The sequence below is a fragment of the Amia ocellicauda genome, chromosome 18 (genome assembly GCF_036373705.1).
Source record: "Amia ocellicauda isolate fAmiCal2 chromosome 18, fAmiCal2.hap1, whole genome shotgun sequence".
NCBI lineage: Eukaryota > Metazoa > Chordata > Actinopteri > Amiiformes > Amiidae > Amia > Amia ocellicauda.
The window spans coordinates 3,188,270-3,206,639 of NC_089867.1; the positions used below are offsets into that span (position 1 = coordinate 3,188,270).

Genomic DNA, 18,370 nt, shown 5'->3' on the forward strand with positions numbered 1-18,370 from the left:
CTGTAAACGTATTTTTCCAGTTCTCAATCCTGGTCCTGGAGGAACACCAACCCTGCTGGTTAATTGGTTAATTAAACCCTTAATTGAAGTAATAATTTCCTAAATCGGAGCCTTTTTATTATTTTAAACAGTAGGGCGTTTAAATTAAGTATGGAATTGTATAAATAACTTGTTAAATAGCCAACTCTTTTATTGCACAATTTAAAAAGTAAACTCTAAGCAGATTTTTACTGCAATTAAGGGTTCAATTAAGTAACTGAAAGCTCAGTTGGAATAAAAACCAGCAGGTTAGGTGTTCCTCTAGGACCAGGATTGAGAAGCACCGTATTATACAAACTGTTTATCAGAGTTGAGAGTTGAATGAATCCTGACGTTTACAGGGGGTGTGTGTAATTTTGGATTGCCTCCTATAATAAAATAGTGTAAACTTAACCTAACCTATGTGGAGTGGATATTTATCCTGCCAAGACTCCTGAAAACATTTCTAATAAATCTGATGTAATATTGGCTGTTGTTATCATTACTGGTTTTGGCCTTATAAACTGCATGTGAACCAAGGATCCTTGCCCCTTATATAACATTATTTATTATTTTAAATTCTATCAAATTGACCATTATGACACTTCAGTATTCTCTGAAGTGAAAAGAAAACCATCTGTTCAAGGATGGAGCGTGTTCTGTCACTCGTGTATAATTCAATTAACCATGGAGATTGGACAGATGTCTTAGCTGTCTTATAATCTTAAACACATAATATCTTCAGATATGTAACGCCATAAGGTAGCACGTGTTATGAAATCCATTTAACATGGAAGAAAACTGGAGGGATTTAAATCTTACATTCAGAAAATCTCTTTATTATTTATATATTTATTTATTTTATTTCTTAGCAGACACCCTTGTCCAGGGCGATTTACAAACCACAAGAGCAATACAAAGTGCAATATGTCTTATGTCATGGTATTCTTTTTCAGGCCATTTCCCTGACCTATATAACACTGATGGTGTGCCAGGAAAGGGCCGAAATCCCATAAACCAGAAATGCTGATTTATTTATTGATTAACTGATTGATTGATTTACATTGTGCAAGTGTGTTGCTGCTGTTTGAACTGTAAAAGTAAGCCTGGAACCAAAATGTATGAATCCCACTGCTATTTTGTAAATGCTGTGAACATTTTTGCATTTAATACGTTTTCTTTCAGACTTGGGTATCCATGTGCTTTTATTGCATCTCTCATACTCTCTGTCATATATACATATATACATACATGCACAGTTGATTTTAAAAGTGTTGTAGATTTGTTATACGTTCAAAGCAGAGCATTATTAAAGGAAATAGTTAATAATTTAATAATCACCTACATTAATGACATGTGTTTATGTGTACAATTCCTCTTTATTTCTCTCTACGATTAGCTGCATTAAAAAAACAAAAAAACGAATACTAACCGTGCCAGTGTGAAAGTTTTAAAACGATTCAGATTCAAATAAAACAGCCTCACTGTAAAGTAATGCGTTTCTGGTGCCCTCTTGCGGCGAACTGCTGCAATAACCTGTGCAAACCGGGCGCCAAAGGAAGGATGCAGCGGTGAAAGCAGACACGCCGCTCCAACACGTAATGAAAGTTGGTTGTAAGCAACACATCGGCAGGTTATTTAAACCACCTAAAATACATCTTATGCAATTTTAAGGAATTGGATTGAAGATGTTTGTAGCACGGAGCATCGCGGCGGATCACAAAGATCTCATTCATGATGTTTCATACGACTTCCACGGCAGGAGAATGGCGACTTGCTCCAGTGATCAGAGTGTCAAGGTAATAAAGTGGACATTAATGTGTGTATACTGAGTAATACGCCACGGCATCCTGAGGTGCTACTTAGTTCGAAACCTCCATTTTACCCAGACATTACCTTGATGTCTGCATAGAGAGTAGAAGTCTGTGTCCTACCTTGTCAACAGAAAGGCTGCATGGGCCTAGAGAAGTGGCTTGACCTGGAAATTCGTGTAGCGCAGATTTCTGCAGGTCTGCGCGGCTCCACCAATGGGATCGCCGGGATTCTGCAAACTTGCGCATAATTGCGGAAATCTGCGCTGCACGAGCACGGCCATGCACAATGCAGGACCTAAGAGAATGCCTTTTGTGACCTAGACGACTGAATATTTGTAGGTATGCTTTTGCAGAATAGTGAAGAATTTCGTATGCATTTGTTAATATTTCCAGATTTCATCGCCTACTTTATTGTTCAAGACTTGCGTGTGTTTGACGTATTTTCTATACATTGTTGTTGAATGTTTCTAAATCAAAACCAACCAGTAATCTGTATATGCCATGCTGGGATCTGTAATGAATGAGCTACATCGATTAAATACCCCTTTCGTATTGAAGTCAGTGTCACACACTGTTCCAATGCTAATACTTGTGATTTTTTTTTATCAGATCTCTGAGATTTAAATGGGAATTGGATTAACAATGCTATTTGAAGCTTTAAAGGCAGGTGGGAACAGCAAAAATAACTTTAGTGTAAATAAAGTGTAACTTTTATGCGTTACATCAAATACAAACAAATAATATACCTATACCATACTACTACACACTGAAGTGATGGACATGCAAGCCATTGAATTAGTATGGTCCCTGCCAAGATGTTTTGAGAACCTGGGTATACATTTAATTTGTCTAACAAATAGGGTGTGGGCGGTGTATCTAACTGCTATAAACTGTGTTGTGTTGTTATTTTCAGGTGTGGGACAAAAGTGAAAATGGAGAATGGAACTGCACAGCTAGCTGGAAGGTACATTTTATTTTCTGCCCCAAAAGAGTTGAAAAGAGAGTTTTTATGCAGTCACCTGTTTATTAATGATTCATGGCATGCTCAATAGACATTTCCTCACATTGCTTTAATATTTAGGGTGGTTGAAATACATTATTTGTCTGTTTGGTTACCATTAAAAGATGACTGCCACCAATATGGGCCACTATTGTTGATGAAAGCCCATCATATCAATGAAAGCATATCTTATTTGTGATCTGTTAAAGCTTGTCTGTTTGTGATAGGAGTGTATTCAGCACAAGAGTTACTGGGAAAACTATCGTAATTTCATAAATAGGTTTTCATTGTCTATTCCCATTAATCATTTATATCTGTTTATTGATCACTGACTCATCTTTGCTGGTAATAGGCTATATTCTAGTTGACTGAACTTGAGTTAATGCAGGACCTGCCAAGAGTTAGATTTGCATCTCCACCTACTGTATGTGATTAGCAATTTTCACTTCTGCCCACTAGGGTCAGATGGCATTCAATAAACTTCAAAAATACATCTTTCATGAATAGACCCTATTTAAGTAAATTAATGAGTAAATCGTATTGATTCCAATGAAGGATGCCAATGCTTTGATCTACAACAATAAACAGGTAATCTGTATAGTTACTGTGTTGCCTCCTTTAAGACTCACAGTGGTTCGGTGTGGCGAGTGACATGGGCCCACCCAGAGTTTGGCCAAGTGTTGGCCTCCTGCTCCTTTGACAGAACAGCTGCTGTGTGGGAGGAAATTGTGGGCGAGTCCAACGACAAGCAGCGCGGACAGAGTCACTGGGTGAGTCATGGGACATGGGATCAACATTATTCTGTTCAGCGAATTATCAGATTTTAACATCATTTTGGTGTGGGAAACCTTCAGCATTTGTTCTTCATTAAAAAAGAAAAAAAAAAGAGAAAAGGTGGTGGTAAACTTTTTAGTGAAAACAGTTATTGCAGATTTAAGGTGACCTGTATAACCTACGGGGCTATAGCCAACCAGGACTAGATTTGGGCAAGTCTGGTGCAGAAACCTTGGCCTAGCCTGCTGGTCCCTGACTCTGGGCTCTTCCTTTCTAGATTAAGAGGACAACGCTCGTGGACAGCAGGACGTCAGTGACAGATGTCAAGTTTGCCCCGAAACACATGGGCCTGATGCTGACCACGTGCTCGGCGGACGGTGTTGTACGGATCTACGAAGCCCCAGATGTGATGAACCTCAGTCAGTGGTCGCTTCAGCACGAGATCTCCTGCAAACTGAGCTGCAGCTGTATTTCCTGGAACCCCTCCAGGTGAGAGTCAGACACACTGATGTTTCTCCTCCTCGGGCACCCGTCCCCCCTTCTGTTTTTATGAGAGCTTGATCAGACTAGAGCTCCAACCTAATAGGATAGATCTCATTCCAAAGAAAAACTGAAAAGTACCACACTAAAGGTCTGATAAGGACCAAATCACTCATCTTCCTGGCACTGAAGTAGGCTATGGACTAGTACTGAGACCCCCCAAAGCAGAGTCCTGTGCCCACTATTATTGTCCGTGTGGAATCTGTACAGTTTCTGGATTTCCCAAGGCCTTCTCCATTATTACAGTGGTGTATGCGTCTAAATTGGATGATTCATTACTGCAATTAAAGTAAAGTGAAAAGTACTTAGTATTTCCATTTGTGGTTTTGGCAACCCAGTTCAAATGGTCATGTTTGTTATAATTTATGTAGCTAAAACTGGATAACACAAAGGAGGTATAGCACATAAAAACATAAATGAGTTTAACATTCAAAAAGAGGTTTGTATTTCTTCATGTATAAATATATATATTTAATGCTGACAGCAATGATAACGGCTCTTATTATATATGTATATGCAACATAACTGAAGATACACTAACGCTTTGCCAACCAATTGTTCCTGATGGGAAATCTATACTCTCACAATAAATAAATAAATAAATAAATAAATATTGACATTATTAACTGCACTTTTAAAATGTAAACTCCAGCACTGTGAGGAGTGGATAGTGAAGTGAACTTCTTCACTTGGAAAAATGGACATGGAAAAATGTTCCCTGTGGTTCCCATTTGTAGCTACTGTTCTTGAACAAATCTGTACATAAATACATCCACTTACATTCATGTATTATGGTTATTTATGATATTACTATGTTTTAAATGTAGTACTAAAATGACATATGCTCCGTGTTCAACGAGACACTTTGATTCAGGAGGGGATTTTAAAGTTGACTTTAAACGGAAAGACATGAACATCTTAATCGTAAATAATATTATTTACATCACTGTTAAATTGAGTGCTGTTGCACTGCAATAAATGCAACAAATAAAGACTCTTTAACACATTTGTATCACTAAGTATGTGTTGTCTTGTTTTTTGCCTGCAATTACTTACAATTATTAAAGCTAATAGGAGAGTTATGGTAGCGTTGCTCAGCTGTTTGATCTGCAGCAGGGTAGCGGCCACATGCATTAACAGCTTATAGGCATATACTTTGTTTATGCATGAGGTATGTGATGTGAAGTTTATTACTGTAAGACAATAAAAGCTGTGTCTGATTGTTAGTCTCCCAGTGACCCTGCCGCCCCCACACCGCCCAGGTCAGCTGTACCTTGGCAAGGAGGAGTGGAGGGTGATTATTTGATATTAAGCTGAACTGGCAGTGGTTAATGGAGTCATATGCAGCCTTCTAAAACTAACCCTTTTCTGCTTTCTGGGATTTTTACCAGCTCCCGGGCTCATTCTCCTATGATTGCAGTGGGAAGCGATGACAGTAATGTTGGCTATGGTGGCAAAGTCCAGATATACGAGTACAATGAAAACACAAGGTTGGTACTGTTTTTTTTTTTCCTCAAGCTTCTTACCTTCCATTTACACATTTTTGTTTTGTTTATTCTGACATTCCTGTTTTCTGAAGGTTGTTAATTTAGCACATGCCTTTGAGTAAGATCAGGAAATGCTTTGTTTTTTCCCCCCTTAATTCCCCTAGTGCCTGCGGTTAAATTATGAAAAAGGCAGCATCAGCAATGCCCTATTGAGATACGTCTGCTGAATAAGCATACAGACTGGTGTGACAGTGTCAGACTGGATTGTCTTTCATTCGAGAAGTATTTACTTCTGCATGTCTGTGTTCAATTCTGTTAAAATCTTCTTTTATGGGAAGTCTAAGGGCTAGGTTTTCTCTGCTGGATTTGTAAAAGTGGCCTTACTGGGTCTGTCAGTGTGTCTGTGCTAAGAGTTGCACTGGTCCTGCCTACATTGCCATTGGTCTACCATGTCTGTGAGTGGGAGGAAAAATATTGCTGCATTTTTCAGAGGACACTACACCCAGTGTAAGATAGGAGAGAGAATCTTCCCATTCCCCAAATCAAAGCCTGTGTTCAAACCCATCTGCAGGAAGTACGCCAAGGCGGAGACGTTGATGACCGTCACGGATCCAGTCCACGACATCGCCTTCGCGCCGAACCTGGGGAGGTCATTCCACGTGCTGGCAATTGCGACCAAAGATGTCCGCATTTTCAAGTTAATACCTCTCCGGTGAGTGGATTGAGGAGTTTGTCCACTGCCAACAGTAATTTAAGACTCTGCTGAAATGCATCTCAAATGTGTGGTTGTCAGAGGTGGGGAAGAGAACTGCATGAGAGGAGGGAACAGATAATATTTCAGTTCCCCCATGACATTAATGGGAACCGATGACACAGCTGGTCAACATCAGAACTCCGTAGAAGTTCATGAGGCGTTCGTATGTTATTCCGGTGAGATTTATCCATGCATTAAGAATTGGTGCCCATTTTTTGTCAAGTGTTACCATATAACAGAGATCTGTTGTGCTAAATGTAATTCATTTAAATTACGATTAATCTTACTACCTAATAATGTTTCTTTATGAAAATGATTGTTTTGCACAGGAGGGAAACCAGCACTCCGACGGGACCAACTAAGTTTGAGGTGCAGATTGTGGCCCAGTTTGAGAACCACAACTCCCAGGTGTGGCGAGTGAGCTGGAACATCACCAGTACCTTGCTGGCCTCCTCGGGCGATGATGGCTGCGTGAGGCTGTGGAAAGGTGAGGCCTTTACTCCAGCGGTCGACGACCTGCTCCACACGAAGAGAGAATGGCATGAGTGGCCATTTTCTTCAGTTGAACTAGCAGTGTTTGTAATGGGTAGACGAACTCTGCTGAAATTGAAGCTTTTTAAAGTCTGTGTGTGGGCTAAAGTTGAGAATACAGGCACAGCTTTGCTTGTGTGTATAACACCATAAGTCTTCAGCAACTGATCGCATAATCATTTTCTTAATGTGACATTCTCTTATTATAGACCGATGTGGATATCGGCCAATGCTATTTCACCAAAATGGCTGTTGTATTTTAGCACTAATTTTGGGGAATCGATTGACAATAAGCTGGAAAAGAATCAGTGGCTTTTAACTGCTAATTAAGGGAAGCAACTCCAACTCACAGGATCTTCTGTGTGAGCTGGCCGTGGGAATGTCATGTGACTCTTAATCAACATTTCCACTGTATCTAGGCAGCACACCATTTTGTTTTATTCCCACCAAACATGCACTTCTGCCTGAACCCAATGAGTGCAACATTTTCCTTGGTATTACTCTTGGCCTGTTTGTTTATGTTGTTTTTCTTCCCACTCCTAATCTGTATATATTATGCCTTTCCAGCGAACTACATGGATAACTGGAAGTGCACCGGGATCCTGAAGGGGGATGGCAGTCCTGTGAATGGCTCCTCCAGTCAGCAAGGCATCTTGAACTCGGCAGTGGGCTCTGCTGGCCAGACCTCCCAGAATTCCCTGAACGGCTCGTCAGCAGGAAGGTAGGTCTGCAGAGCTGCGGTGAGGAGACTGCTTCACTTGGGGATCTCCGCTCGGCACTCTGGGGCCACCCTTCACTGACAGCTTGAGAAACTTGCAAAGAGCTTGGCATCCTTTGATAAGAGGGGTGCCAGGGTACGGTCTACTTGCTATACAGGTGTTTTAATGTTGGTTTTACTTGAAGACTATAAAGACAATGCATGATTCAAAGGAAAACCAGAACCTTTTTGTAAAAAAATCAATACATTAAATGCATTGTTACATTTATAGTGTACGTGATATGTAGGATTTTGTAGGATGTGCATTCACTCTCTAACTCTTAAGGGCTTCGTCGTGTTCACTTTTAGTTTTATCTTCTGAACATGTCATATAGCACATGTGAGAGCTAATAAGTCTGCTGTTTAGATACGTTTTGTCAACATCCATCTCCAGAAACACTTTAGGCCAATGTCAGGATCCATTAGAAGAACTGAATTCTGGAAGTGAAGGGATTTCTTGAGCTGGGAAAGACAAAAGCTCTCTGTTTAGTGAAGCTTTTTTTCCTTTTCTTTTTTTTAAATAAGCTTGCCAAACTCTTTGTACAGTTTCAACAGTTGTTCACCTGTGTCCACACAATGTGTTTTTGGCTTCAGTGCTGTAACAGGACTGTGCAGTCGCAACTTACGAGTTGGAAGTCAGTGGCTAGTATTTCTGATGCATGAAGTGGATGCTATTGTACTCTAATCCTTACCTGGTGAAACTGATGTGTGGGCAGTGTATGAATCTGAGGGGCCTTTGACAATGCTGGTGACTGCTAGATCCCTTTGTTTTAAAAAAGTGGGGGAGATGACTGTCCTCTCTGTCCTAACCTCTGACAAACTGTTTTTCATTTATCTTTACTTGGTAGTAACCCTGTTTAAAAACGAAAGTAGCAGATCATATTATCTTTAGCTTCCTCACCTTCACGTTCCAGGAAGGTAAAGGGTTGTTTTTAAACCTATCAATGGAATAATGAATTCCTTTTGCTTACTTTTCAGGATCCACAAACTTTCCCCAACTTTGCTTCCACGAGGGCAGTTTTAAAAGGCATTTTATTTAAATGCTAGCCTGTCATTTTTTAGGCTGTCTGAATTTGCTCTTCCTGAGAGTATGAAGAATATGACCTTGGCATCTCGAGTGCAGGCGCTACCAGTCTAATTATACAGCCCTTCAGCAAGATCTACATTCCTCTGTTGTTGTCGTTGTTGTTGTTATTACTATTACTACTACTACTACTACTATCTTTGTTAAAGTTGAAATAAATATGAATGACCAGCACACTTTACACTTTAGTTTTATCAATATTTTAAAATTGCCCTGCCAAACGTTTGAGGAAAAACTATTATATATATTTCACTCCGCTAAGGATCCTGATAAGCAAAGGTATAATTTATTATATTGATGGCTTCATATGCACCCTTCAAGCATACAGAAATTGAGTAGGTGGAATTAAGTCACATGTACAGCTCTGGAAAAAATTAAGAGACCACTTAACATTGATTTCTGAACTTGGAGTGGTCTCTTAATTTTTTCCAGAGCTGTAAGTGGCCTTAAGAGCAGTACTGAACATCAGGTCTCTGCTAATTTTGCAGAACACACACTGTAGTTGACAAGTTTGAAATTCAATAGCCAGAAGTTGAGATAATATGAAATGCTCCTTTTAAGAAACACGGTGTTGTATAATTAGCATCCCACAACATTCCACCGATATATATCAGAGGGGTCAAAACTTTTTGTCTGAAGGGTCTTGATGTCTTCTGGTTTTTTGTTCTACCCAAAGTTTCAGTTGCTGATTAATTTGAACTTAACATTTAAGATGTTTTGACCTGACATCTTTTAAACCACCAGCATTAGAGGTCAATTTGCATTACATTGTTTACGAACCGAACAACACTACCAATTTAGTGAAAATCAAGAATTTGCTCGTTCATGTCGTCAACGTCATAACAATTTTCCCCCTTGGACTTGCAACAAAGGAGATGCTACAGCAGGACGTACAACTGCAGAAATCTTAGCCCTGTACAAAGAAAGTGTTTCCTGAAAAGTGCAGTAGATGGCAGCAGAACGGTTTATACTGTTTGTACAAGACCATGGAAACCAGGATAACTGACCTGTAGAGCCTGCCATAAATATTGACATTAAGAGAAACATTATTAGATATGATTGATGTTATTGAATGACAGTGGAGAAAGTTAATTGACAATAGTTAATTGTAATTTTACAGTTTTTAAACAAACTTTTTTTTTTATATATGTAATTGATGTAAAAACGCCTAATTTAAGACTTACTATAATTGAAGTGGACTATGCATTATTTGAACAATCTGAAACGTCACACCACACGGTTACTTTCATGGCTCACATGAAACAACCTTTCACATTCTCATTTTGAATGCAGTGATAATTTCTAAAATAAATGGGTTATCATTGCCTGTGTGATATGATATATAAGCCAAATTACATACACCCAGTAGTTTGTAAATAAAATAACTTCTGAACTGTTTGTTTCGGTGTGGATTAGCATAGTAAACACACTTGCAAATGCACGGTACACGATTCCATAGATATCAGTACATAGTGGTTCCCTGTATTTTGTAATTTGTATCTTTCTGATTTGCTGAGGATTTCACATTAAACTTGAAGCATGGAATGGACATGTATCACTTATTTCTAAGAAGGCAATTTAATTAGACCTTTGAATCTCCATTCCAATTGAGCATCTCGTTTCCAATTGAGCTGTTCATTAGATCAGCTGAGTTTTGACCTGTTGTTGGAACGTAAAGCCAGAAGACCCATGGCCCCATGGGATGGGAGTTTGACCCCTCTCCCCCAAACAAAATCTAACAATCTTGAATACATACAGCCTTTCCTTCAGTTGGCTATGGTGAACAATTTGAACACATCATGTTTGATAGGTGGTCTTTGTTTGGGGGTCGGTTGTAAAGATAGTGTACATAACTGTTGAATATTGAGCAACACTGAGCATTGAACGTCTCTGATGAATATACAATATATAAGTATACAAAATATTATTGTACTTGAATTCCTTTAAATTATCATATTTGATCTGCCCGCCCCCTCTAATAACTCTTAAAACTAATAATAACTCTTCTGTGAGTGTCTGAGCTCTTCTAAAATGTAACCTCTGTCAAACACTGAAAGATTCTCTTACATTTGAAGGCATCACAATGGGGCTATTTCTGTTAAGCTTTATAGTTCTGGTAAGTCTTGTTCCTTTTCTGTTTGTACTTGGGTGAGAAATCCTTGAAATTATATTACTGTTCTTTTGTTATTCTCAATATTATTATTCCTCAGTGTGTAAATGTTTGTCTAAATTAAAATGCTTAAATGTAAGAAACAACTTTTTGTTTTCAGAACTGTGATACAAACTGTTTTCTCCACTTGTATTATATCCTTTTAACAGAAAGAAAGCTCAACTGATACCAGGCTAATTGGAGTATTTTGCTGTTTTGCTGCTTGTTGCATGCACACAGGAATGGAAAGAGAACTCCTTTTTCCCCTCCTCTGCGCCGACTGACTTCTCCCAAGACACACCTGCAGCCTGCATACTACTAATCGCAACCCCCAAAAAGGCTGTTTACTTATTTATGTCCCCACTTCTGTAGATCCTGGAATCCTCACATGGTCAATTTGTAAAGGCAGTATATCATGTGTGGCATTTACCTCAAAACATAATCTGAATCTTTGGATATTTTTTTAATTTTATCTTCAGGTGATTTCCATGAGGTATGGGACAATTAGCTCAGTTATTTTGCTGTTTTGTTTTTGTCTCAGGGCAACAACTTCCAGAAAGTTTCCTCTGGACCCCTTCCTGATTTCTGTTCAAAGCTTAGTTTGCCATGTTATTTTTAGCACCACACCAGTAATGTCACATCAGGTCATATGAATACAAATATATATTTTCTTTCATTGGTTTGACTCAATTACGGTTAGTCAGTCCTTTTTAAAGGCTTGTACTAATACCACAAATGTCATATGATCCTGAGTGTTTGCAGAAAGGCTAGCTTATTCTTTTGTTTTTTTTCTTTGATGTTAAAAGAATGCTAGACTTCTGCTCCACAGTATATTAAATGTCTTACATTCCAAATATTGCTTGTGAGAACAAAAGAAAAATGCATCTTTTTTAAGTTTTAGGCTTTTTGTGGACAATCAAGAAGGTACATTTAAAAAATCTACAGTATGTACCATCATAATAATCTGAAAAAACTGATACTGTACAACCCAAAGCCCCACATGTGGTTTCCTTTGGGCTTTTGTTAGTTTTATTTTTTCATTTTACAAATTTAGTTCTACATGCCATTATTCCTTCCAGTTTTATTGTTTTCAGTTACTTTTCTGCACCCTTGTTATTTGGCAGTAATAGGGGAAGTTCTGTAGAGGAAATCTTTTGGGAACCACTGGTTGTGCTGTGCTATCTGAGGCAAGATGTGCCATATCCTCTGCACCCTCCCTGTCTGTTGAAAATAGTTTTGTAGTTTTCAAAAATAAAATGCAAACTTCACAAGTAAATAAATTCTATTTATACAAGAGTTTTTTTTTTTTTTTTTTTTTTTTTGTCCCCCCCCCCCCCCCCCATTACTTGCCACATTTGGTTTGGATCTGGTGTTTGTGTATCGACTGTTATCTCACTTTCCATCATAAAGTTTTATCTAGAGCAGAATGTTAAATAAACTTTTTACAATGTTTTCGTACTTCCGTAATTTTGTCCCTTTCTTTACATACTTCCATGTATTTTTGATATTTCAAGCTAACCTGACCGGTTTGATTTATTCCATTCTTTCAACGTATTTGTTTTTACTGACTTTGTGTCAATATTGCAGGTGTATTACATTTTTTAATACATAGTGACTTACATGCATCATGTAGGTTTTGCTAGTTTGACATTTTGGATACAGGGGTATATTAACATGTATTATATGATGAAGCCTATATATTTATTTTGGCTTTTTATCTGGCTGTGTGTCAACCAACCAAAAAACTGTCAACCCATCACCAGTAATGAATGTGTTACAGTGACGCAATTGAAAAATAATCGGGTGTTTTTGAAATAAAGAAATCCTCCAAAACAGGTCAACCTTCTTCACTGACAAAAGACCCAAGGAAAAATTAAAGAAGAAATTTATTAATTTCATGAATGTCAATTAATCCATTTCATGCATCTAAAATTTATATGTGGTTGGACAGGTATTCTGCCAAGAAAACACTGAATTATGCAACTTGATATAGATTATGTGAGATTTGGGTTATAAACATAAATCTTTATTTTTTTCAGAATTAATAGTGAGGTTTTTTTATTTTATTTCCTATAATAATTAGATATAACCTAGGGCCCTGTATCTAATATGTAATATGTTTAAGGTGATTTAACTCAAAATATACTTTGTTGATTACAAATAAAAAACATTAATTCATGCTAATTCCAGCTGATGGGCTAACAATTATACAAATTTATAGTTGATTTTTGGTTTAAGTACAAAACCTGGACAAATAATTTTCCTTCCTGGTGTCGAGGTGTGCGATTGTGCCGTTTGTTCCGTTTCTGTTTTTCAGCATGGCACTACTTCTTGACTTTTTTTTCTTTCCTCGTTTGGTTTTGGTTTTGGTTTATTTTTTTAAAGCATGGAGTCTATTCTCCCCTTTATTTCTCCTCATATTTACTACCTTTCTCTTCTTTCTGTTTTTTTCTTTGTTTTTTTCTTTTTGTTTTTTGTGTGTGTGGCTTTTGTTTCGTTTCTGTCTCCATTGTTTCAGGTATTTCTTTCCCCCTCTGGACCCCCCATGGGCTGGTTCGAGATGGTCCAGTTATGCCCAACTACTGCCTCCTCCTACACTGATAGAGCAAACTTGTGATGCTGATTCTGCCAACCTGCAGCTTCCTCATCCTCGCAGACGATATACCACACGACCCCTAAACCCCTTGCCAGAAAACGAAGGGGTCTAAAAGGGTTTAATAAAAATAAACTAAAAAGTAACAAAAAAAACACTCTAGGCCTTGCTTACTCAAACATGTTATTTTGTTTCTGCTTTCCTTTCAGTCCCTTTACTTATCTTTTTTTATTTTATTTTTCCTCCCTGCTTTTTCCTGGAAGGCTTTGTGGATTTGTTTTTGATGTTCCTTTGTTTAGTGTTCCTTTCTCACACCCCCTACCTGAATGCCTGCAGATAAATCGCTGCATTCTTTGCAACGATTTCTTTGGATTCTTTTACGAAAGGAAAAAAATCGAAACACAAAACTGTGGAAGGAAACCAACTCTGAAATATTGTATATTTAAGGTTGCTTCCCAAGTGCCTGTACTTCCAGTATGCATTGTTTCTTTGCACTGATAAGTTTAATATCATAAACTGCTGTTTTGCTAATGTTGGAAATGTCTGTTCTTTCAAACTTGTCCGAAGTGCCATTCCTGCTACACCATATCTAAATCCCGATTTAAATAAAAAGGTGGGTAATTGTCAGAATCGTTGTTGATGTCAATGATACACTTTGAAATCAAACAATAAAATTTTTGGTGAAAGATTGAAAAAATTGTTTTAATTTGCTTTGGTATGTTTGTCTCCTGTGGAAGTATTGACCATAATTGAGGAAGTGAAGAAGTGTCATGTGTTTTTCATTGTGGCTGCCTGTAAAAACACCTTAAATCAGGGTCAGGGTCTATGTATTTACCTTGAGTCAACTAATATTATATATATACACTCACCTAAAGGATTATTAGGAACACCTGTTCAATTTCTCATTAATGCAATTATCTAACCAACCAATCACATGGCAGTTGCTTCAATGCATTTAGGGGTGTGGTCCTGGTCAAGACAATCTCCTGAACTCCAAACTGAATGTCTGAATGGGAAAGAAAGGTGATTTAAGCAATTTTGAGCGTGGCATGGTTGTTGGTGCCAGACGGGCCGGTCTGAGTATTTCACAATCTGCTCAGTTACTGGGATTTTCACGCACAACCATTTCTAGGGTTTACAAAGAATGGTGTGAAAAGGGAAAAACATCCAGTATGCGGCAGTCCTGTGGGCGAAAATGCCTTGTTGATGCTAGAGGTCAGAGGAGAATGGGCCGACTGATTCAAGCTGATAGAAGAGCAACTTTGACTGAAATAACCACTCGTTACAACCGAGGTATGCAGCAAAGCATTTGTGAAGCCACAACACGTACAACCTTGAGGCGGATGGGCTACAACAGCAGAAGACCCCACCGGGTCATCTCACCTCCACTACAAATAGGAAAAAGAGGCTACAATTTGCACAAGCTCACCAAAATTGGACAGTTGAAGACTGGAAAAATGTTGCCTGGTCTGATGAGTCTCGATTTCTGTTGAGACATTCAGATGGTAGAGTCAGAATTTGGCGTAAACAGAATGAGAACATGGATCCATCATGCCTTGTTACCACTGTGCAGGCTGGTGGTGGTGGTGTAATGGTGTGGGGGATGTTTTCTTGGCACACTTTAGGCCCCTTAGTGCCAATTGGGCATCGTTTAAATGCCACGGCCTACCTGAGCATTGTTTCTGACCATGTCCATCCCTTTATGACCACCATGTACCCATTCTCTGATGGCTACTTCCAGCAGGATAATGCACCATGTCACAAAGGTCGAATTATTTCAAATTGGTTTCTTGAACATGACAATGAGTTCACTGTACTAAACTGGCCCCCACAGTCACCAGATCTCAACCCAATAGAGCATCTTTGGGATGTGGTGGAACGGGAGCTTCGTGCCCTGGATGTGCATCCCACAAATCTCCATCAACTGCAAGATGCTATCCTATCAATATGGGCCAACATTTCTAAAGAATGCTTTCAGCACCTTGTTGAATCAATGCCACGTAGAATTAAGGCAGTTCTGAAGGCGAAAGGGGGTCAAACACAGTATTAGTATGGTGTTCCTAATAATCCTTTAGGTGAGTGTATATATATAATATATCTGCTGTACGTGATGTGTGAATACAGTTGATTTAATCCCTCTGCTGAATTCTTGGACAGAAGCGCAGTAAAATAAAATTGATGGTTAGAGTTTATACTTGTAGGAAGAAAAAGGCAAGTAATGGTTGGTGTTTTGCCTTCAGCATGTGATGTAAAACTATTTTCCCTGCTTTTGTTCTTAGAAACTCAGGTATTTGAAACTCATTTGAAATAGCACTGAGGAGGAGTTTCCCATGATGTATCTGAACTGACCCCGTTCACACTTATTAGGCCGGCCCTGGGCCGCCTCAAATTTAGGCCATATTTGCGGTTTTAGGAGGCCTAAGTGCCTCACATATGCGGGCGAAAAGCCGGCCTAAACTAAATGCATGCCGGGAATAAACACATCAGCTCAAACAAACCAGTGACGCAGGACATTAGCTCTGCTTACAGGTGTGTGCGATGTATTTATAATCACAACTTATTAATATCGATTGGCTATTGTTCGGTTCTATATTTTATTTGAAAGTAATCTTACCCTTTGCAGCCGAAGCTTTCTAAAATAATTAAAAATGTGCTGGTTCAATGGGGAATCTAATTCATATATTTCCCTTTTCAAATGTCTATCTTCGGTTCTGCAAGTTTAAAAGTGCTGTTATACAATTCACCCGAAAGCGAAGCACATTTATTAGGACATCCACATTAAATCACAAGAAATCGTGTGCATTAGTATGCAATCGTCTGCATGGAAAGCAGCCTCTGTGATGCGTCTATAGTTATAATATCCTCAGACAGCAGCGCTGTGCACTTCCTGCGGTTTCTATTTTAACTGTATCTTCATCCACATTGTAAACAGCGCTTTCATTTCTGCATCGTCCCAGTTGTCACCTCTAACGCTGGCATTTGTGATTGTACTGCTCAGCTCAATATAACTGCATTTCGGATTGGATATTAAATAGCTGGTCTCGTATTAAAATGCACTGATTTGAATGGAAACCTGCTTCGGTTAAATTTATATCGTTTTAATGCAAAAATGCGGATAATTAATAAAGTTACGGTCCCGTTCACAATTTCATAATGCAATTTCCACGTGTAAAATGCATACTGTTAAATTTCCCGGCGCGTTTACAGTTACATTTAGGCCGGCATAAAGCGGGACTAGTTTTGACCCCGCCCAGGGCCGGCCTAAATCTTGACCCCGTTCACATATGAGTTAGGCCGAGTGTGAACAGTTTGCTAACAAAGTAGGCTGTAGCAGTAGGTATTAATCCCACAAGAACATTAAGCACTCCTGAACTATTTTTAACTGTAAAAAAATGGCCACCAGTTAGTAGAGCACAATTTTCTTTAACTAGGACTTCAATGTAAATATATTACTTAAAACATTAAGATGTTTGGGGATTTATCATGATGATTTCAGCAAACTCATCTTACATGGAGATAAGGTATTTTGGTGTTAAAGGTGTTGCATCTCAAATCAGTTTTAGAAATCTCTAACTAAGAACTATGATTTTAAGATTTTATAGCCATACCATTACTACTTAGTTTACCCTCTGTTGTCACATGCCTGCTATTTCTGCATGTATTGGTATTAAGGTTCAGTTTTAAATGATTTATAAAAGCACACATATCTGTGTTTCATTCTCTACATTTTGTGTATTGCATCACTATTGAGACAAGTCAGTATGACTCTTAAGGTCTTAAGTTGGCAGCTTTAGGCCATCAGATAAAACTTTCTGTTCTGAAATTGCAATTCAGGGTATTTAGATTTTTCTGATTCTGCAAGCGTAGCTTTCTTGTATTGCAATTATGTGAGATCAAACTAAAACAAAATTATGTGTAGGATGATCTTAATGATTTTAAGCAATGATTTCATATCATGTTGTATGTGTTCTTTGTGATTTTTGTCTACTTAGGCTCCAGTAAAAACAGATGCATCAAGCCTGAAGACTATTTGAGTCTTCAGTGCACAATTCTTAATCAATGGTGTCAGAAATGTCCATTCTTCATTAAACTAAATTCATTTGTCATGCTTAAAATGTGCTGTTTTTTTACTAGTATAGATAACATGGGAGGTATAAATATAAGATGATAAAAAACAAATACCTATAATCAGTCAGAAAACACACAATTGGGTGTACAACTGGAAACAAATCTAACAAAGTGCAAATGATAAAAAGACTACTTCATGTAGTTTCCATTTGTTTTGTCCCAATTCTTCCTCCCTCCCAAATTAGCAGACTCATGATTACAGCACTGGTTGGGTATGAGTCCTCAAATCCATGTGGTGTCAGTGAGGATTCAAGAGCTGCAGACAAGCCCATACTTTTGAGTGGGTTGGCAATTGGTATATTCTGTTTTCTTGGCTGAAGTAAAAACATCCTGGCCACCAGAGCGATACTGGTTTTAGGTGGAATGGTCCAAGGAGCAGCTGCAAGAGTGGTGACTGAGGAGGAGGGAGGAATGCTGGGAAGAGGAGGTTGATCACAGTATTTATTAGGTGGGTATGCAGATGGGTATGCAGTTCAGAGTAAAATGTTATGTTTTCCTCTATCTCAAACTTCCTCTGAAAATGGTGAACTCTTCTGTCTTCCGCAAAGCCAGTGGTAGTGGTTGTCTGTTGAGCAAGTGAAGGTGCACAAGGATGGATGCAACACGTGCTCTGCTGGTGTTCCTGAACTGCACAGAGGGTAATGTGTTTTAATAGTAGGACTCAGTCAGATCATCAATGCTCAGCAGACTTGGCAATGCTATACTCAACATATAGAACAGAACATTTCAGACAACTATACA

The 18,370-nt window shown here is 38.5% G+C and overlaps 1 protein-coding gene across 3 annotated transcripts; it reads left to right on the forward strand.

Moving 5' to 3' along the window:
• Positions 1 to 1,553: 1,553 nt before the first annotated feature.
• seh1l (SEH1-like (S. cerevisiae)) lies at positions 1,554 to 14,180 on the forward strand. Of its 3 annotated transcripts, none has more exons than XM_066690707.1 (9): positions 1,554 to 1,817; positions 2,746 to 2,796; positions 3,456 to 3,602; positions 3,884 to 4,095; positions 5,538 to 5,636; positions 6,205 to 6,345; positions 6,717 to 6,874; positions 7,486 to 7,639; positions 13,427 to 14,180. In XM_066690707.1, exons 1-9 carry the CDS (start codon positions 1,707 to 1,709, stop codon positions 13,614 to 13,616), a joined length of 1,263 nt encoding a protein of 420 aa, XP_066546804.1. In that variant the 5' UTR covers positions 1,554 to 1,706; the 3' UTR covers positions 13,617 to 14,180. The 3 variants fall into 3 exon arrangements, with proteins under 3 accessions (XP_066546804.1, XP_066546805.1, XP_066546806.1); XM_066690708.1 differs by lacking the exon at positions 13,427 to 14,180 and adding an exon at positions 8,654 to 12,366 and having other exon boundaries at positions 1,555 to 1,817; XM_066690709.1 differs by lacking the exon at positions 13,427 to 14,180 and adding an exon at positions 11,079 to 12,366 and having other exon boundaries at positions 1,555 to 1,817.
• Positions 14,181 to 18,370: the final 4,190 nt, after the last annotated feature.